The 22,029-nt window shown below is 36.1% G+C and overlaps 1 protein-coding gene across 1 annotated transcript; it reads left to right on the forward strand.

The window, feature by feature from the left end:
- Positions 1-49: 49 nt before the first annotated feature.
- Positions 50-17,952, forward strand: ALX1 (ALX homeobox 1). The gene is made up of 4 exons (XM_021528071.3): positions 50-281; positions 2,486-2,790; positions 6,345-6,473; positions 17,602-17,952. Exons 1-4 carry the CDS (start codon positions 50-52, stop codon positions 17,920-17,922), a joined length of 987 nt encoding a protein of 328 aa, XP_021383746.2. The 3' UTR covers positions 17,923-17,952.
- Positions 17,953-22,029: the final 4,077 nt, after the last annotated feature.

Here is a 22,029-nt window from a genome sequence, read left to right on the forward strand (position 1 = left end):
GCTCACAGTCCAGCCTCTGTCTAGGGAAGAGGTTCTCAAGCAGCTTTAGATGATTATGGATTTTCTGAGCGAGAAGTTTGCCCTGAAGAGCCAGCCGAGCAAGAACAGTGACTTTTATATGGGAGCAGGAGGCAGTTTGGAGCACGTTATGGAAACTTTGGACAATGAGTCCTTTTATAGCAAAACGTCAGGCAGCAAATGTGTACAGGCCTTCAACCCTCTGCAAAGAGCTGAGCATCATGTGAGGCTGGAGAGGACATCACCCTGCCAGGACAGCAACGGTGAGTCGTCATCCCGGGGATATTCCTCCTCCTGGAGATGTGCGGGGGAGGGCAGGGATTCTCCTGCCCAGGGAGGCCAAAGGCAGCTGTGCAGCCTTCGGGTGTGGGCATTCGAGGGGCTGTCAGGTCGTAGCAAAATAACAATAGCAGTAACAATACTATTGTTATAATACTACTACCCTACTATTAAAAAAAAAAAAAAAAAAAATCCGGGAGAAGGAAAACGCCTACTTTGAGGAGCTCTTTTCCTTTCAGTGCAGCTCTTCAGCTACTGCCTTCCCCACTGGCCGCGGCCCGGCTGCCTCGGCTGGCCGAAGTCACAGCTCCGGGAACGCCGGCGCAGCCCGCCCGTCCCCGGGGCAGTCCGCCCGGGGACCGACGGCCCGGCGGGTCCCGGAGGGTGCTGTAGGACACGGCCGCCCCCCGGTACCTTTCGGCACACCCTGGCCATCCCCGGCAGCCCCCTGGCTGGCCCATGGTCGCCCTCCGGCCGCTCCCCGGCCATCCCCGCCCCCACTGCGAGCCGCGGCGTTTTCACCCGGCAGACTCCCGGGAAAAAGCATCGCCGGTGTGTCGGTGCCGGAGCGACCCCGGACACGGCCGGCTCTCCGGTGCCGGTCCCGGGAGGGAACAGAAGACCGCTTGGTCATCTTTGCTTCCTTCAAATATCGTCCTACAACGCTAGCGGTGTTCTCTGCCGTGTTACTAATTGATGCGTGAAGGTGATTTTTCTCAAAACCCCATCGGTCATCCAAAGAATGGTGTTAAACGTTTCATCAAGTATTAAAATTTTCTAGCTTATAAGCAAAGAGAATGAGGAATATTTTCGTTTTAAAACATTCAAAATCTTCTTCATTATTCCAACATGATGAAAATCGCTGTAGAAAAAAAAACTAAAAACTAATTTCCTAGAAAAATTGGAAAATCTGGTTAAGATCAGCTGCAGTAAGACTAACGATATGATATGCTTTTTGACTTCAAGTAGTCATTGAAGTATATATATATATTTTTGACAAAGTTCTTTTATTTGTATGAAAAAATGGTAAGAAATCGATAGAGTTCTTCAAATATAATTTTAAAATGAAAAACCTATAGGAAATTGATTGATACATTGAAGTTTTTCTTGATTAGCTAATTTATTATGTGCCTCGAGGGCTTTGGAGCACTTCCTATCTATGTATGTGTTGATGGTAAGTATCTAAAAATTGTGTTTCATTGCAACCAGCTGGAATTAAAAGAAAAGAAATTACTGAGAATGTGAGACAATCTCAAAGCAAGCTTATTATGTTACATAACATGTTTGTAAGTTTTAATTTCTATAGAGCTTGAATCTTTTATTCTGTCTTTTTCTTAGAAAAGGGAAAAAAAAAATTTTTTTGGAATTATTTAACTTATGACTTTTCCAGTGATAAGTAAAAATATTGAAAAGTAGGAAATATTTTAATTCCTTATTAAGAAGCTATTGTGGAATATTTATTATCTCTACCACTCAAGTTTTACCTAAAGACAAATAGTTCCTGCAATCCTTTTACAAAGTATAGGAAACTATCTCTTTTAATAAGTTAATATTTTGCAGAAATATCCTGTATTTATTTATAATATAATTCCACTTATAATTCCACTTATAATTCCACAATAATTCCACAAATACAAGAGAAGGTATATGGAATTTATTGAATTTTAATAGTGAATTTGATTTTTGGTTTAATTTGCTTCTTTATTTGTCAGTTTATAACTATTAAGTTCACTTCACTGCTAGTTTGTATTTTCATAGAGATCAGGTTTTTTTTACTTTTGCTTCCAAGTTTAAAGGCACATTTGTCAATAGCTTTGTGCCTCTTCTATGAAAATCTCTTTTGGGCTAAGATTCTTTATCTGTACAACTCTAGCTGAGGCTGATTTCATGCATTATTGACTGCTTTAATAGGAGTAGTAGGGTGAAAATATCCAAGTCTCTTGCACAGTCTCCTTACTCTGTAAGTTTTCAGATACCATTCTTGGTTAAAATTCAATGTGATTTAGCACTTTTGTTCTATCTGTGGTTAATATTACAAATTCCTCTTCAATGGTCTCATATAGAAATAACACTGCCACAATAGAATCTGGCTCCTTGTGAAACTGTTTTATATGAACTCCTGAATCTAAACACCTCTCCTTCCCCCTTGATCACTTATTAACCAGCTGTTTACCCACCTCGTATACAGTCAACTACGGGATTACTAAAGTGGAAGGACAGCCCCTTCACACAGAGCTGAGCAGGCCCATGGACAATTGCAACAATCTCAGGATGTCTCCAGTGAAAGGGCTGCAGGAGAAGGGAGACCTGGATGAACTTGGTGATAAGTGTGACAGCAATGTCTCCAGCAGTAAGAAGAGGAGACACAGAACAACTTTCACCAGTTTGCAGCTGGAGGAACTGGAGAAAGTATTCCAGAAAACTCACTACCCCGATGTCTATGTAAGAGAACAGCTAGCTCTGAGAACAGAGCTCACTGAGGCCAGAGTCCAGGTAGGAACCAGATTTCAGCCTTTCTATGACAAATTGTACATTGTAGGAATGAGTAATTTACACTCTTGGGGATTGTACAAAAGCCCATAAAGCTAAAGTAAACAGCTCGTTTTGCCTCGTTTCTTTATGGACATGAGCTCTTATCCTGTAGTGCTAAAATAACTTGTTATTTTTTTAAATAGCTTGTGTTGCAGTTCTGAACACTTGTTTAAAGGATGAGAAAACAACATCAATAGTAAAGCTGTCTTGATCTCTTGTAGAATTCCAGGCAGGGAAAACATACATTGTTACATGTAAAGATCACACTATATACTTGTTGCATATAGTTCAGACTAATGACAATGCAGAACTCAGATGCAGAGGATTCTGTGCGTGTCATGGCATGAAAATTACACTCTAAAAAGTAACTAAATTCTGTGTTTCTATCGAAAGACTGTACAGTGAAACTGCACATACGTAAATGTGTATATTTATCTATATAGCTATATACCTGTATTTACATAGACATATGTGTGTGTGTGTTGTGTGCTTATATAAAACAAGGACATGATCTATTAATCTTTTCTGTATGGCATGATCTTAGAAATCACAAAATTAGGAGGTACAATTTCTGCTTTTTAAACATTGATAACTTATAAATAATATTATTCTAGTTTTTTGGAAGAAAACATACTGGTGACCACCTAGTACATTATTTGAATATCGTAACTGCGTACAAATGTGATTCATTCATACGTGCTCATATAGTAATCTCAATAATATTTATGGCTTTCAGTGTTCAATGGTGAGAAAAGAAGCTAAATATCCAGGAAATTCAGCCTTTCTGTTGTTTAGCGGTCTTCTGTTAGAAAAAGGTGTGAGCCACTTTTTGCAAGTTTATCTTCATTTTAGCTCTCTTTCCTGTTCTGGTAATAATCATTATTTCAATTTAGAGAATAACAGTCCTGTTGATTATTACAGACTGGGATTAATTTTTTAATTTAGTGATTTGAATATGATAACAACTTCACAACTTGTAATTAAACACATATTCACACATGCATATAGAGAAATAGACGTCAGTGCACATGCATACAAACTGAAATTAAAGCAGAAACACTTTCAGAAAAAGCCAACTAATTAATTTTATAAAGAAGTGTTCTTTTCATGTCTATTCAAGCAGGCATCACATTTGCCATTGTCATCAGAAAATAGAGTCCAAAGCTGTGTTCCGTTACATCAATGCAATATCAGCAATGCCGCTGGAATTTATTTCAGTGGCTTTTAACTCTTTAGGCTCTGTGCAATTCCTCTCCTGAATTTGGTACAGCTTCCCAAGTATGACTTCCATTCATTGGGGTTTAATCTTCACTCAAAAAAAAGGAGGTAGCATAACATTAAAACACTGTTCTAACAAATGTTTAATTCCAGAATATGGAGAACCACCTCAAGAACAAATTAATAGTGAGAAGAGGGAGGGGAAAATTGAACTAAAGTGTGTCATCTCACTTTTTATCACATGTTTTTCTGAGATTTAGAGGCTTCACATTGCAAGTGTATAGACAGTAAATGAAAAATATATGTCTATATCAGACTTTCACAGAATATTTATTTCTATTTTATTTAAACATATTCTTACCTTTCTTAAAAGATACCTGATCTTTGCATTTCTCATGCTAAATATGGAAATACATGTTGATAATTTCTATCCAGAGTAGCAAGAGTATTCCATCACAAGATTAAGCAATTTGCAAGGCTTTACGTCATTAAAAGCAAGCATCTGGCAATTCAAGGATAACAAGCAGCAGATTTCTACATTGCTTTGTGGAGGCAAATGGTTACTTTATCTCTGCCAAGAGTAAGTTTCTAGTAAAGTGGTGTAAACAGAAACATTTTGAGGGATTGTCAGAGAAAAAAAAAATGTACTTTTTCTCATTTACTTCTGTGAATTCAAGCAAATTGTTTGATTTAGTGTAGCAGAGTGATCAGCTGGATACCTTACCCACAGTTCCCTTTACCACCATTTCATCAACATCCAATTTAATGTTTGTCCTGCACGCATGCACAGAGAGCCAACCTGAACCTAATTTATCTAAGTTGTTCTCTTTCCTGCTGCGTGTCAGTCCAGTATATGGTACCCATTTTAAGAAGATTGTCAAGGTCTTTTTTCAAGGAAAGGACTTCATGACTAAATTTCCTTATCGCATCCTTGATGCCTCTTGTGGAGACAGGAGATTTTTTTTGCCTTCCCTTTTTTTGTTGCTGAACCTCAGGCATCATAAATAACACAAATTTACCACCAGGTTCCTAGCAATATATACTCAGGAGTTATATGCATGAGCTTTACTTTGATTGCTGAATCTTTTAAAAGATTACACAAACTACATCTGCCACAAGTCCTTGGGAATCAAAATGAGCAAAATTATGTCCTGGTTGCTTAAGTTGTACCAAAAGACATTTGAGTTCTCCAAAGATCAATGCAAGAATGGAATTATAAACCAGTGTTATTTTAACTATGCCACAATATGGAACTAGTAAACATCACTCAAAGTACAGGAAGTATCTATAAAAATCCCACCATTCATGTATGTATATATCAAAATGAATTAATGATTGATTTAGCAGGATGACTAACTAATGCCATTGTTTCCTTAAAAAAAATGTTCAGTTAAAAATCTGTCTTAAAAAAAAAAACCTCAGTGAGCTTGCTTACACCAGAACAATAATGAGTAGTTGGATATTACTCTTATACAGTGTTACTTTTCTTAGCAATCCCCTTTATTCATCAGGATAATTCCTAACCAGTCCAAACTAAACTGTCTGAAAGACAAGAATGAATTATTATGACCATGGGACAATGACAGTTATCAGTAACAGAAAGAAATTGTCATATAATGGATTTTTTGGTTTAATGCTTGATACTCAAAATATTACAGAACAGACCAAGGGGTATAAACAAATTTAAGCATAAAATCTAAAGCATTCCATAGCTGAAAGTGCAATTCTTCTGTCTTCCATTATAAGAAACAGATATCACCTAACACCAAAGTGGAAAAAAATCACAATATTTCAAAAACTGTCTGTGCCATGGTGACTTTTTATTATCTTCCTGGTCTTTTAGATAGCCTTCCTTATAAAAACCTTTCCTTCTGTGTAGACTACTGTCCTTGTGCCAATTTTTACTGCCTTTTTATTACTGCACTTGATAGAGATTATGGACACCTCTAGGAAGCAGATTATGGCTAGTCACAGCAAGTCAGTGGGCATGGGAATTTAAGAGAATGTTTCTTTACTTACTACAGACTGATCTTTCCCAGGTTGTCTTTGATTTTGTTTCTTTGTTTCTTTTGAGAGAATGTAAAAATATGTATGTTTAACATAGCCAGCAATAAATTAAGCAGGTGTGGCATTTACAAGATTGAAACAGTGAAAAATTAATTTTCAGGTGGAGAACTTCTGCTTTGTAGATGAACATAAATTTCAAAGCCACTGTCCAAAATCTCTTATTTTCCTAAAACCCTTTGTACAGTATATAATTTTTTTTACCCTGATGACTCTTTCCTTGTACACCATAGGTTTGGTTCCAGAATCGAAGAGCAAAATGGAGAAAAAGAGAGCGCTATGGTCAGATCCAGCAAGCCAAGAGCCACTTTGCTGCTACCTATGATATATCTGTTCTTCCAAGGACTGACAGCTACCCTCAGGTATGCTAAAGACCAAGCAGTACTTTGGTTCTACATTTGGCAGCCATCCTAACAATTCTGGTTTTGTATACTTTGCTAAGATGACGTATAAAGTATCTGATCTCTAGACATTTTCTTTTTGATGTGTTAAACATGCACCATTTTCTTACGGACCTCAACAGGCCATTAAATAGAACAAGTCTCTTACTAGCATGAAACCATAATATAGCCATGCAGAATCAGAACTGAATGTATATCACTGGGGGAGAGAGGCAGAGGGACAGGACAGCTCTCTCAGACCATTGTAGTTGGTTTATTTTTTTTTCAGTTTCTTGTTAGTAAATAGTAAGGTATAATGCATAATAAGGTTGTAATCTTTCTCTGTTCTCCAGTCCTTTGGTTTACAGCTTTGCTTCAGTCTCTGCTTTTGTTTGTCTCCTTGCTTGTTTTAGCACATTGAATATTTTTTCTGGAGCTATTTTTTTTTTTCATGTCTCTGGCTTCACATGACTTTTACCACATAATAAATAATAAAAAAGCACCATGCAAATAAAAAAAAAATCTTGCATGGTTCCCTTCCACTACTGGTATTTTGGTGCTCTTCATGAGGTTCATTAGATAGCAGGGCCTCTGCCAACCTTGAGAAAATACTCATATTCTATGTGAGCTTGCTTTTGTCACACTCTGAATTGACTGAATGAAGAGTTCCTCAGGACTGGAGAAGAGTGGCTGGAAATTGACTCAGCAGAGAAGGTCCTGTGGGTGTTGGTTGACAGCAGCTGAACATGAGCCAGAGTGTTCCCAGGTGGCCAAGAAGCCCAATGGCATCCTGTCCTGCAGCGCAGGATCAGGGCAGGGATTGTCCCCCTGTCCTTGGCAGTGGTGAGGCCATATCTCAAATCCTGTGTCCTGTGCCCCTCACTATGAGAACGACATTGAGGTGCCGGAGAACGTTTGGAGAAGGGCAGCGGAGCTGGGGAGGGGTCCGGAGCACAAGTCCTGTGAAGAGCATTTGAGAGAGTTGGGCTTTTTTGCCTGGAGAAAAGGAGGTGCCAGAGTGACCTCATCATGCTCTACAACTGCATGAAATGAGATTGTAGCAAGATGGGCCTTGGTCTCTTCTCCCAGGGAACAAGTGACAGGTTAAGAGGACATATCACAGAATCACAGAATAATGAGGTTGGAAGAGACCTCTAAGACCATCAAGTCCAACCTACGCCCTAACACCACAATTAGGCTATAGCACCAAGTACCAAATCCAGTCTTCTTTTTAAACATATCAACATATCCAGAGATGGTGATTCCACCACCTCCCTAGGAAGACAATTCCAGTATTTTATTATTATTTCAGTGAAAAATATTTTCCTAATATCCAACCTAAACCTTCCCTGACGTAGCTTGAGACTGTGTCCTCTTGTTCTGCCAGTTGCTGCCCGGTGGAAGAGATCGACCCCCACCTGTCTACAACCTCCCTTCAGGTTGTAGGCATAACCTCAAGCTGAGCCCGCGGAGATATCAGGAAGAATTTTTTAACCAAAATGGTGGTTAAGCATTGGAATGCTGCAGTCACCATCCCTGGAAGTGTTCAAGAATTGACTGGAAATGACAATTAGTTATATGCTTTAGTTGGCATGGCAGTGTTTGGTCAAATGTTGGACCTCATGATCTTGGAGGTCTTTTCCAACCTTAGTGACTCTATGATTCTATGAATGTGATTAGCTATGAACCAGGGGTCTGCTGCTCACATGTTATCTACTCAGTTTAAGGTGCTTTACTTCTGAAGAGGTTACATATTACTATGTTTGGTGCCTGGGCCAGAGCTGCCCTGCACTCCAGCAGCTCAGAACACGGACACAACCACTTCAGCTGTAGTGGCACTTGTAAGTCACCTCGTTTCATTTTAAAATGTAGCAGGGCAATAACCCAAATATCATTAGCAAGCACTGCATGGCTCTGTGTTTAGGTAGGCAGATGCAGTCTTAGATAGCCCCAGGTAGATTCAAAAAGACATAGATTTGAATTCACTCAGGTCTCATTCAAGGTGGTCAACTCTCCTTTGAAGGTCTTTCTGACTTACCTATAGCATCACAACAAGTGATACAAGGAACAGTGCTGAAGCTTTGGGATTTCTAGACTAAATTTGTGTCTGCCAATTTATGTTGCATTTTTAGTAGGATTCCATCTACACATACTCCCAAATGACCATAATGATATGATCTATAGAATTCTAATCCAATAAAATATGTATTCTGTACTTTCAGATTGTTAAAAAGATTAATTATCTGCATTCCTGGTTTATACTTTTGTCAAAAAATATCTGCTAGACAGATGACACAACTAAGCTTCAGCCTGACAAATATTTCCATCCTTAATTAATAGATTCTTGAAGAAGATTGAAATACAAATGCTGGTCTTTTCATCTTCGATCAAGCTTCTCTAAAACATGTAGAAATACAAAATGTGTACTCTTTCACAAACACAAATGCAATGTGCTCACCTACAAGCACAGACTAACAGACTGCAGGCAAACAGAGAGGCACAAATGTGTAATTGAGTCTGGTCACCTGTGAGAATACTGCTTTGTGCTGTTCTGTACTTCAAGAATAGGAACCAGGAGCTAAGTGAAGGTGTGAGTAGACTTTACATTGGCTGTTTCAGTTGAGTGCTTGCATGCAGAGCTTGGCTACATGATAAAAACAAGGTAGCCCTCTCCTCAGAGAAAATTTTGGCTACCTTTCTATATATGAGTAGGTGTACAGGCAATTATCACAGAACATTTAATAAAAATTAATATTCTTGCTAACCTGGTGGTAATTATTCATAGTTTTCACATTCTGAAATCCTGTCCTTCTGTAAAATCTTACCTCTATTATATATATAACATTTCCAATGAGAATGACTGAGACAGTGAAAATCTGTTTTAAAAGTATTGCACTCAAATATTTTGAACTAGATGTCCATTATGAAGATAATAAAATAAAGAAAATATACAGCTCCTGACTTGCTATAAATTCATCAATCTATCCTACAAATCAGGCAGAAAATGTATTTAATTTTTTTTCATTTTAATGTTATAAATTGATTTCCCCAACAATTCCTTTATTTCATTGTAGTTAATGTAAGAAAAGAAAACAAATATCCTTTTTTCCTTTCCTTTTTTCCCATACCACCACCACCACAGGTACTTCTCTTGTGACAATGAAACAGGTAAATATTAGACAAGCTTTGCCATACTTTTAAAAAAATAATTTTTAAATATACTTTGAAATATACTTTAAAAGAAATTATTTTTTTTTTTTTTGTGGATTGTGGAACACAGATCAGTAGAGCTTATTTAAGAAGCAACATGGAAAAAAACAGGCTCACTGTTGCTGGAAGAAAATATAGGTTGAATATTGAAAAAGGATGAAATCAAGCTGAGAAGTTTACAGTTTTATAGTAGAAAGAACAGGAACAAATATGAACTTCTGGTGTGCATTATAAGCCTTTGCAGCCTGCAGATTTTCTGTTTTGAGTCCAACCATGGATATGTTGAGAAAACACATCTCAGTTGCATTCCAGCAGAAGCATCAGTCTTTTGCAGTCAACCAAGGGCGTTGTGAAGACTTCTGCTTAGTCTCTTTACCAATTATCTTAATCAAATACAAATTAAGGACATAATGTTGCTATGTATTGTGTGACTTCATAAATCTGCAAGGTTTCTCTTGTGAGAAAATGAATCTTTCTACTCATTTCAGACAGTAGGTTGGCTCTGAATCAGAGAAAGGTTGAGGTTGGAAGTGACTAAAGGTGATCTGATGCAACACCTGTCTCTATAATCCAGTCTAATTTTGCTATTAGATTCCACATCTTTATCTTCACAATAATGACAATTTAGATTGTTTTGGTAGATCATAACTCTTTGCTTTGCTCTTTCAGTCTAACTTTAATTATTTTTACAGTATATTGACTTTAGATTCTCTGTTTGTTTGTTTGTTTGTAGTTCTTTTAGTTGCTTATCTACCTGCCAAGAAATGGAATATCTCCTAAACTGGCCAAATTCTGCATACATATATCTTCCATTAATTATACTGTTAAAATCTGGATAACAGAGAAGGACATTTTGTACAATATTCTTGAACAATCATCTGTGATTCAGATGTTTTTTTTAAGGCTTTAACATTATGCTGAAAATCAGATTTTTCTTGGAAAATTTTATGCATGGCAATTTTCATTTATTTTGGTTTCATTATTTTCAGTGTTTAAACTTCAAGGTTTTCTTGCAGATGTAACAGTTTGTGGTCTGAGTCATCTTAAGTGTACTCAGGAAAACACATATCCTAGACATTTTTAGCTTAACTAGCAATATCCTACTGATAAGATGGAATATCTTAACATCAGTGGGGAAACAAATGCGGATTCCCTTCATGAAGAAGTTTATTTCATTTCACCAGAGTGAATGTTCGTAAATAAACCATACTTAATTTGATCACTTAAATACTATGTAGAGTGTTATTCAACATATCTCAGGATATCTGAGACACCGTTGAAGTGCTGATGAACAGGATTTAAAAGGAGGATCCGTCCTTCATTTTAGGCAGTCATGGTCAGATAAGTATTAGACATTTGTGTTTAGGAAACTTAACCAAAGGGACTTTTATGCCAGAAATGGGTTCCCTTTACAGCTGTCAAAAATCTATCAATTAAAGTTTTTATTCCTAAAACGTAAGGTGTAAAATTGGTAAGATGACCTGTCAACATGTTTTCATTATGATACCTGGTTCACTGCAGTCATCTGTAGTTACCTACACAGATGTATAAATATGTTGGAAGAGGAACAATAAAAAAACCTCTTTAGCTTTGTTCTTCTCTTACCTTACTGGTCTTTATTTGACTCCCTCTGCCACCCTATGTTAGTGGAAAAGCTCTTGTTACAAAGGTAATTGATGCAATCAGATTCAATGATTCAATGAGAACTAACAAGAAAACCTGAGACAAAATTTCATTTACCCTCCCGTTACTAACACACACAAGAGCCTATACTATTATCACACAAGATTCACAGATTTCCCTGTGTGAATCAAATTGTATAATGCTATTTTTATAAATAAGTGCATCAGTATGTAAATAAACATTAAATTGTACCATTGAAAAGCAGATAAAAAAGGTCAACATTTTTCTCCAATCTAGGCTCTTTCCTTTCTTTGCGTCTTTCCTTCTTGTTCTTTAATCATATTCATTTTTTGTAATTTTTGTTTTAAGTTCTTTTAAAAGGATTAATTTTGTCACACAAATCTACTTTCCCTCTTAATATCACATGTAAAATGTTTGGGTATTTAAAAATTTTTCTTGAAAATGAAGGCAAGACTTGGATAGGATAGAATTTAATTTTTTGTTTCAGTTGAAAAGGCCCAATGTACTGCAGGTGGGAATCCTAAGACAACAAAAGCTTTTCAAAAGTATGGGAACAGGAATGATATAGAAGGTGTAGAAATAAATAAAAATTATGAAATCTCATAAATGGAAGGAAGAGGCTGAAATTTGCATTCCATCCACTAGAATGATAAATCAAATTAATATGCTGAACAGCATGGCACCCCATGATGTGTTGGCAGTTGAAGAGTGTAGAAGTGGTATCAGCATACATGTGTTAAGTACTAAGTCCTTGGATCATCATTATCATTTGCTCTAGCCTTGGTACATATGGCTAATCCTCATTAGAAATAATCAAAGTTACATGCTGCAATTAAATGTTCATATGGAATATATTAGACACCACATGTTATATGACTTAAAATTTCTTTTAACTGTAGTAGACACATAAATGACAGTTAATCACAATAGCTCATTAAGGCTATGGGTACACGGATTGAGCATGAGTGGATGTGGCAGACATCCCTGATCTAGCTTCAAAGAAGTTTTATCGTGCACTCATGCTGTTGAGTGTGACAGTGTGGAGCTTGGGCTGAGCCACCACCTGCATGCTGTGTGTCTTGCTGCATGTGTGCTCACTTGCCCTGCTGTGGCTCATCTTCCAACAAGAGTGGATTGACACTTCTAATCTTTCTGGGTGGTGTCTGTTCCACACGAAGTAGCTTATGCCCTGCACTTTTATTTTTTCTTGGTAATAAACCACCACTGTATGTGGTCTTTCTCATAGTCCCAACATTCAGTTTGTTGGTCTGTGGGGTTTTTTTTGGGAAACATGTATTTCTTTAAGTGTGAGTGACTTTACTGGGGTTTAATTATCCGAATTTTTTTTCCTGAGATACACAAAATTTTTAATAGTATTTTTCAAAATATGAAGTATTGTCTTTAACATAGAGTTGAAATATAATTAATCCATATTGTAATTGGCCTTGAGATTGCAATAGGGAGAATTTATAGTTTACAAACATCCCATACAAAAATGAAAGCTTGATGACTTTTCAAATCTTACATTATTTTGAAGCTCAGAAAACTTGTCTAAGTGTGGAATCTAATGGTCAGATTTTTATTTTGTTCACCATGTGTAAGCCAAATGTGAACTGAAGGGGTCTATCACATATTTTAAATCTGTATCATTAAGCTTCTCACTAAAATGTGCTAATTAACATTTTACTTATATCTGAAAACTGCGTGCTTCATCTCTGTCATACATGAGCCTGATGTAGTACAGGTGATCTTCACATGTCCATTTGTCTAGCAGCTCCTACAAAATGATCACAAATTAAACATTGAGAAGTTCTCTGTCTAGATATTAATGTAAAAATACAATGAGAATGGGGAAGCATCTGGACAAATTGCCCATAGAAATTAATGAACCCCTGCAGCTGGAGTGACTCAGAACATGGCTGGATGAGGTTTGAGTAACCTTATCAAAATTCGAGAGTAACTGCAAGCAAGGGTTCAGAAAAATAATCTGAGGCTCTTTTTAGTTTAAATTATTCTGAGAATCTACAAGCTTGGGAAGCACAGGCAAATTTCTCTATGTATTTTGGATGTTCTAAAGAGTCACCCAGAAAAAAAAAAAAAGTGGAAAGTTACAGACCAAATTAATTGTGCTAAGGGACTAAGAATGGCCAACAGATACAACTTGTGAACTAGTATTTTTGAGCAGTTTAACAGCTATTACATTTAATCTCCTGAAAGCAGCTCCTTGTGCTAGCAGAGATTTGATATTTCTGGTAGTGCAAGGAGAGGAGCGGCAAAAATTTAGCAAATTAGTCTGACATTCATATGTGTTCTATAATTACATAAATTCTTAACTCTTCATTTACTGTCATTTAGACTTGTTTTCCACAGAAGAAATGTGTAGTTTCTAATTTCTTACCAGAGTAATTATAATAACATTCAGCACATATAACATTTATTATGTAATATAATAATAATATCTCTTGATATCTAGCGATCTTAAAAGAGATTAGTGTTTTGTTTCCCATGTGAAGCACTAAAACACATGCACTCAAACAGAGATGGTCTCTAGTCTGGATAGGCAGGTGGCTGAAATAACACAAGTCAAGAGTTTGGTGATGGGAGAACAAAGCTAGGGGAGTGATAGAAAACTACCAGGAAAATTTGATATTTGAGTTTATGTGATTTCTCTAGGGGCTGCATAAAAAGGCTGAAGCTCAGGGAGTTTGAAAACTACAGAAAAAAGCAATGACACCAAGCGGGAAGACCAATTACCTCAGCTCATTTTCCTCTGCAGTGTCTAACAGAAGGTCATGTGCCTAGGAAATTATATCATAACCATGTTAACAACCATAACTCTACAGTTATGTTCTTGTCACAGCTATGAAATCCTATTTCTTTTTAAATCAGGAAGGGTGTGTGTGCATGTGTATGCGTGTATAAAACATACAGTAGGTAAATATATTGAAGGGCTCTGGTAATTTCATGGTAACCACAAGAGCAAAGCTCAAGTTGTTTGTGATGTTAACAGAAACCAGAGATGTGCTGTATGTATGGCTTCATTCACAGTCTCTGAATTGCCTTTTATATAGTTCATGGATCACACAAGATTTTAAGAGGAAAAATATTTTCTTTAAATTCATGTTCCTTTTCCTTCTAACATACCAAAAGATGGTCTGATCATTTTGAGTTATTGTGAAACATTGCTGTATTTATTTTTAATACAGGAATACCTTCTGCACCTAAATTTCACTACAAGATATTTGTGTTGTAAATCCTTGTAAAGAAATGAAAATTTAATACCAAATGTGAAGTCACTCAACCAACTAAAATGAATAGAAAAATGATATAACTGAAACATTGTTTTGGAAGGCATAACTGCCCCATGAGAAAAGATGTAAAGTTTTTTAAAAGTTTTAGAAATTAATAGGTTGTTCACATATTTCTTGAAAAAGACATTGGCATATTTTAGGATTTGCAGCTGAATTCTGTTCTCATTTACACCTGTGCAATCTTACTGAACATAAATTGAAAGAGATTTGTCTAGAATAAAAATATCAGGAAAATGGTACCAAACTTAGTTTACTGCAAACCAAACCACTCAAAATTTGAAAAGAAAGAGGGATTTTGTGATTCCTCCAGACCACATAGGTTATTGGGCACTTTCTAACTGAGCTTCTGAACCTTTTGAAGATTTCCCATCATGAAGGTATTAAAGGCAAACTTGTTCATGTTTGTATTTAAACTTTTTTTTTTAATTCCTCCCATAATTATATATGTGCTGCCTGGGTGACTGCAGTGTTTAGCATAGTATTTCTTAGAAAGAAATTTCAGTCAGTCAGATAAATAAGACTTTGTTGCATCTAAGTTAGCTTTGCAGATTATGAGCTCCTTCAGAAATAGCTCATGTATTACACACTACATAGGTTTACTAGTTTCTCTCTGGGGAAATTTGTCTGATTATAAGTCAAAACTGGATCAGGTAGGTTAATCAAGTAATAAGGCAGCTGAGAATCATGTCAAATTGTAGAGAGTCTCTCATGGGTTGACATATGAGTCTTCTGAAAAGTGATTATGAGAGGAGGCAACTGGAAAGTTCAGAAACATTTTTTTAGATTTCCTCATATAGACTTAAGGAGGCCCACAAGAAGGAAAAATCTTCCATATCCTTCCTCAGTGACCTCACTTCCTCCATTGCTTCCCAGCAGACCAGCTAAAATATGCAGGATCAGAAGCCTGAGGTGTGCCCAGCTATGTGGGTGTGCATGGAAAGGCACATCCATGAGTGTGTGGAACTATAACTGCATGCATGCATGCCTGTGTAAACAAGTTGAGCAGACCCAGATTTTGGGAAGATGTGTTGCTACCATGGTTTTCCCCCAGGCTTTCAGAGGAAAGCAAATGGAGCATTTACTGGATTATTTTTTTGGTGCTGGAATCCCCAAGGACCCCAGATTAGTTTGTCAGCTCCTGACGACCTTGTTTAAACTGTTTAAAATATTAACTTATTAAAATAAAACTATTTCATCCTTCCTATCTGCACTAGATCTCAGCTAAAGGAGTTCAGCAAACCATAATTTATCGCTTTAGCTTGTTGGTGTTTTGGTGTGTGCTGTTGCAAAGTGATAGGACAATGGGAGAAAACACAACTCATCAGCCTTAGAAACATGTTTTCATTCTGTGTGTGCATATGTGTGTCTGTCATAATTCATTACTTCCTCTGACCTCTACTTTGACAGAAAAAATCAGTCAGCTAGAGAGATGACCTTTATATCTTAAAGTCAAAATTCCTTTGTCTGTGGATTTGGAATGTGAATTTAAAATTAAGTTTGAAGTAGAAATTCACTTTTCAGTGCTAACTGAAGAGTAATTGAGTTACTCGAACATATCACAGAGAACAAAGACACGTGGGCTCAATTGCAGTGCTTCAGGGCAAGGATACACTGAAAAGACAACAGATTTTTAGACTGAAGACAAATTTAGTAAAGGAAAACAAATAGGAAAGGATATAGTTACTGGCTGACAAGATCTGTACTGTGAATGGGGGCTAAAAATGTCCTGCCTGATGTTATTTGTACATTAAAAAAAAAAAAAAAGAATCCGCATTCAGGAAAGATTTATAGGTAAAAGTGGAGAAGACATACAAAGCTGTATATTTTATAATGTTGTGTGCAAATGATTAATTCCTCATTCCTGATGAATGAGTATGTCAGAAATTATATATGCAAGCAGTATTGATAGAGAGAAGGTAGAGAGTTTGGAAAAACAGAAGGGCAGTTGCTGAGTGTGAAGTTTGATCAAATCAGAGTGAATAGAGCAGGAATGAAAGACCATGCAGTCTGAGATAACTAGAGCTGACTTATGTTAGGTCTTAAAAATCTTACTGTCTGTTCATTTTGTAAAAAACAAGTGAAAAATACCTATCCATAAATAGCATCTATACATAGATGGTAGAAGGCCTGAGACTCAGGATGGAGCTTTAAGTGACTGCCAAGTATAGAAAGGATTATGCATCAAAGCTCAAATACATGGTTACTTCAGATATTGCTGGTAACCACAAAATTTGCATCCTAGTCTGTCATGCAACATTTTCCAGGGATGCACAATGTAGTTTGTTAAAGTTGAATGCTGAAACAGAAATGCCCTCAAAGTATAGTTTCACATAAAAAGTAATGAAAAGAAATTTTATGTCAAATCTATCTTTGAAACAAATTTAAGAAGAGGTCTTGAGTGTATTAGCAGTAATTCCTGTGTTTTAGGGGTTCATTTGTTTTAAAGTAATTATGTATGGCTTCTCATTATTAAATTTTTCAAATACTTGTTGAGCTTTATCAAGTGAGAGATCCGAATTGGTTTGTTTTGTTCACCCTTTTACTACCATTACAGTGGGAATTCAAATGAGGAGAAGCATTTTTGTTGAAAATATCTATGATCTTGTACACTCTTTTGTCAGTCGTGTTTCCATTAATTTTATTGACTGACTGGGCTGATGGCATCCTGAGGTTCAACACAAGACATCATATATGGAGCTGCAGAACAAATGGATGGCAAAGTAAGGAACATGACTCATCAGCCCTTGCTCTTAAGTGAATGATCTCATTTTTTTTTGTCTCATGTGATCCCTTCATACTATTTTCTGATATGATCGCAGAGAACTTGTTAAATACTTGTTGCTTCTTTCAGAGGGGAACCAATTATATGTGAGGTAAAGCAAACCAAGCATCGCATAAAACAAAAGATAAACTAAGTTTAATTGTGTTATTTTTATGTATTCCAGATTCAGAACAATCTGTGGGCAGGGAATGCGGCCAGTGGTTCTGTGGTTACCTCCTGCATGCTGCCACGAGATACATCCTCCTGTATGACACCTTACTCCCATTCACCCCGGACAGACTCTGGCTACACAGGCTTTTCAAACCACCAGAACCAATTTAGCCACATGCCCCTCAATAATTTTTTCACTGACTCGTTGCTTTCTGGGGCAACCAATGGACATGCTTTTGAAACCAAGCCAGAGTTTGAAAGGAGGTCCTCCAGCATTGCAGTTCTACGGATGAAAGCCAAAGAGCACGCTGCCAATATTTCTTGGGCCATGTAATATGGCAGTACTCTCTCTCAACTTCTTTTCTTTTCTTTTTTTTTTTTTTTTTTTTAAAGCAAACTAGAACCATTTTTATTTCCCATATTTAAAGGGAACAACAATAAGCTGCTGTGTGTGGAATGCTAGAAGTCACAATATACACGATGTCTGCTTAAAGAAATGCAATATAATATTTAACAATAAACCAAGAATAAACCAAATAGATTTACCATGCATCAAGCTCAACAAGCCCTCTTTGTTTTGCTTTTATATATGTTTTATTGTACCAGTTGATAAAGTATGATTATAGAACGTGAAAAAAAAAATAAAACTACTAAGCAAATGTGTCTACTCCATGGCTTTTAGCAGTCCTGTATAAAAAAATAATGCTTTACAAATGAATACTTCATAAAAGAACAACTTGGTAAAGGAAAAGAAATTTATTATGCTGAACCTATGACGTAAATCTCTAAGCACACCATGCAAAGAAGGAAATGTATGACCATTCATGTTGTAGGTAGAATTTGTAGACTAAGTTCTCTCAGCACTGTGCTGCTGCTCTGAGCCAGCTCTGCTATTTTGCTAAATGCATGATGAGCTTGTTGAATTTATATTAATGAACAGCTAACATAGTAAGAATAGAAGATACTACTTTATCTTATGGATCTGAGTGTATTCTATTAAAGATAGGTTTATTTTTGGTATCATATAATGCTGAAAGTAGGAACACAGTGCTTTATAGAGTATTCAAAGATGTGCGCAGATTATATGTCAACTATTGTATTTTAATTAAATCTTAAAGATTACAGATAGGGTGTCATGAAGTTTGGGTGACTCATAGACAACATGGAATAGTACTCTTACACTTTTAACAGAATTCAGATTAGGTAAAAACTACAAACAACACAACAATGAGGTATACTGTATTACTTCCAGTAGAGTCCATTTTACTGGGTTTTGCTACTCTATGGTCAAATTGAAACAGAAAAGTCCAACAAAGCTTGTTAGTTTCAGTTTGTATCTGATCTAAAGATGATGTTAATGTTAATTAAGTTTTAGTTACATTTTGTTAAACCTTTGGTTACATGCTTTCCAGAGTGTAACTAGTTTGCTACCCCTAAAGTAGATAGGAAAAAATATTTTTGACTGCAATGGCAGCAAGACTTGCCTCTCAACTCCCAGCCTATCACAAAGGAATTAAAATGTCAGCAGACTTTCTGACATTTCTGGTGGAAAAAAAATAGAGGGGAAGAAAAATACTTTACATCTGGAGAATTGATATCTGCTTTGATTTACTTCTCCTCCCTTTCCCCTGTCACATTCCAAGCTCCTTCAGATGAGTGAAATGTCAGCCTCTTTGAAAGCAACAGTCAGTCTCTCAGGTTCATAAAGGCAAAGTAAATTAATTGAAATAAAGAAGGACTTGCATGGCTGTGATTAGAACAGGATACAACTCTCAGGGCACCTCCTGCTCATTCTTGCTTTTCTCTCTGGCCATTAGTTAGGAACAGAGAGTGCATGGGGGAAGAAAGGAAGATCGGGAAGCAGATTTCACCACAGCAACTGCAGAACTACCAGTACTCACAAAAACAAACACAGAGGAATCCCCAGATTTTCTCTTCTCCCACTCACAGGGGCTAAACTTGAAACAAAAATAGGAGATGGATTCATTCTGTAGGCTTTCAAGGGAATAAACAAACTTGACTTTGAAACCATCAGAATTAACTAAAAATGGGATTTTTACAGCAGAGTCTTACATAGGAAGGTTGAAAGGAAGGTTGTCTTATTTTCCACTAGTAATAAACTCTAATTTTAACACATACGAATACTCCAATTTGTGGTTTCCTGATTTGATTCTCCTTCTGAAAACTAGCTTCTACTTTGGCCTGAGGAGCTGGAAAAGACTATTATGGCTAGAAGTTATCTTTTCCAATTTTTATGGTCTGTTTAGACAGCAGTAAAACTAGACTTATATTTTAAAGAAAAAAAATTAATGGTACAGGTACAGGCATTAGTTTTGTATAGACACTTTTGCAACATGTAGAAGGATGAAAGTGGAAATACAATGGATTTTTTTAACAAACTGTTTTCAGTTAATTTTTTTTTGTTAAATTTTATTTAGTTTCCACATAATTATTTTTAAGGTATAATATTTAGATTATGCCAAAGCAATTTCCAGAACTTTTTGTTAGGGTTTAATTAGTGGACAAAGAAGGAAAAGTTTAACTGGCAATGTCTGATCAATTTTTGTTGTTGCCTCTTTCAATTTACTTATTTATTTTCATAGCAGAATTTGCTATTGTTTTTTTCTGAAATAGCCCCAAAATAATTTCTACAAGTTTTTTTTTTTTTATGTCAGGAGTAAAATGCAATAATTCCAAGGAATTTATTGCAATTGCAGATTTATTACAGAATAAATATCCATTTTCAAAATATTACAACAATTTTAGGTGCTTGAAGCTTCCAAAATCAAAGGGGAAAATAAAAGATTATGTCATCTTCCTGTTGATTTCAATTACATGGAAGGGATTTAATTCTAATTAATTCTTCATCCTCAAATCTAGCAATGGAAATGCTTTTGTTACTTGTTGCTAGCATAACTTTATACATTAAATAAATAGGTATTCAACCCCTCATTAAACCTGAGGTGTGATAAGTTGCAGGCCTGCATTAAGCTTGTCGTGCTCTTGCATCAGCCTCGTCTCGAAGAATGAATGATAGCCTGTTGGCTGCAGCATTTCATTTAACTAATGAAAAAGTATCTTCGTGTTAGATGTCAAGTACTACAACAGGGTCACATTCTGCCAGTTTTATTTAGTAGTGCTTTACTCCGTGAGTAGTGGCATTGATGGCAGTGAGACTACTCACATAGGCCAAATTGTGAATCACTTGTAAATGTTTATTCACAATGGCCCCATTCATGCAAAAAAAAGCCTCTCAGCACAACATGAGTAATCGGTTCATAATCAGGTCCAGCTTAAGGTACTATTCAGCTCTACTAAGGATGGCAGAATCTGGCCCATGCTGGCTTAAGGCCAGACTCAGATTTTTTAACCAGGATGAGTAGCTCCTTATTCCACAAATAGTGCAAAGAGACCAAGGAGTGCAACGACTGCAACAGGGCTATTTGTAGTGTTCTCATTTTCTAAGAAAATTCTAGACAAGAGGCATTTCAATATACATAAATAATTTAAGCAAGTTTCTGTGAAAGGGAAATGATTTTATTTTATGCTGGATTATACTCTCACATTTGACAGGATTTGTGTTCTTGTGCTTTGATTTTATCACTTAATGATTTCTTCTCTTAAGCAACTAATCTTTTCACTGCGTGTCGAACATGTGGAAAATACACTAAAAACAAAAGTAGGTGATTTACATAGCCTTCCTGCCAAGCATGTTAACTAATGTTTAAGATATGTGATCATCATGCTATGCTGAGAAATAAATTTATAGAACTTTTGGGAAAAGAGTCCCTATCCTGTTAAAAGAGAAAGTGAAATATCGTTCTAATTATTGATGCACTGTGTTTTCTCCTGTGATTGATTCCTCAGTTTTGAAAATTTTAATCCAGTGTTTTAAAAAAATTCTGAACAAATGTAAATTTACTTATGAAATGTAAATTTATTTATATTATGATTTTTAAAGACTCATAAGTGTTGAACAACACTGCATTTAGCAGCTAAAGATAGCCTTATTATGATCAAGATGGTCAGAAAAGTTTGACAAAAATTCTACCTACAGTTTGACAGGGTTTCATACCATCGGAACATACCAATGAAAGCATCTTCTGCTGCTGAGAATAAGTTGAAATGAACTATATTTCTGATTTCACTTCTTTACTGTCATAATATTTTGTACAATGAAGTTTGAAAAAATCCAGTTCAATATGTTAAAGGCATTTTATTTTGACTTTGAACTTTATGGTAAGGCCCTGAGATATAAAACTTACCAAATATAACTTATATTGTGCATTTAATGAGATAGTTTAGCATGATAGAAGTAAATTATTTTGTTTTGCAAACCATGAAATATTACAGGCTTTTTTTTCAAAAATTACAAAAGTTGCTTTATTGATAAATTTCTGCATATCTGTGCTGTTTCAAAATCAGAGTTAAATCAGACTGA

The sequence above is a fragment of the Lonchura striata genome, chromosome 5 (genome assembly GCF_046129695.1).
Source record: "Lonchura striata isolate bLonStr1 chromosome 5, bLonStr1.mat, whole genome shotgun sequence".
In the NCBI taxonomy this organism is placed as follows: Eukaryota; Metazoa; Chordata; class Aves; order Passeriformes; family Estrildidae; genus Lonchura; species Lonchura striata.

Coding starts and splice junctions, on each gene's coding strand:
- ALX1 (XM_021528071.3), top strand. CDS start 50: ATGATTATGGATTTTCTGAGCGAGAAGTTTGCCCTGAAGAGCCAGCCG. Junction 282..2,485: donor ACCCTGCCAGGACAGCAACG/GTGAGTCGTCAT, acceptor CCTCGTATACAG/TCAACTACGGGATTACTAAA. Junction 2,791..6,344: donor TCACTGAGGCCAGAGTCCAG/GTAGGAACCAGA, acceptor TGTACACCATAG/GTTTGGTTCCAGAATCGAAG.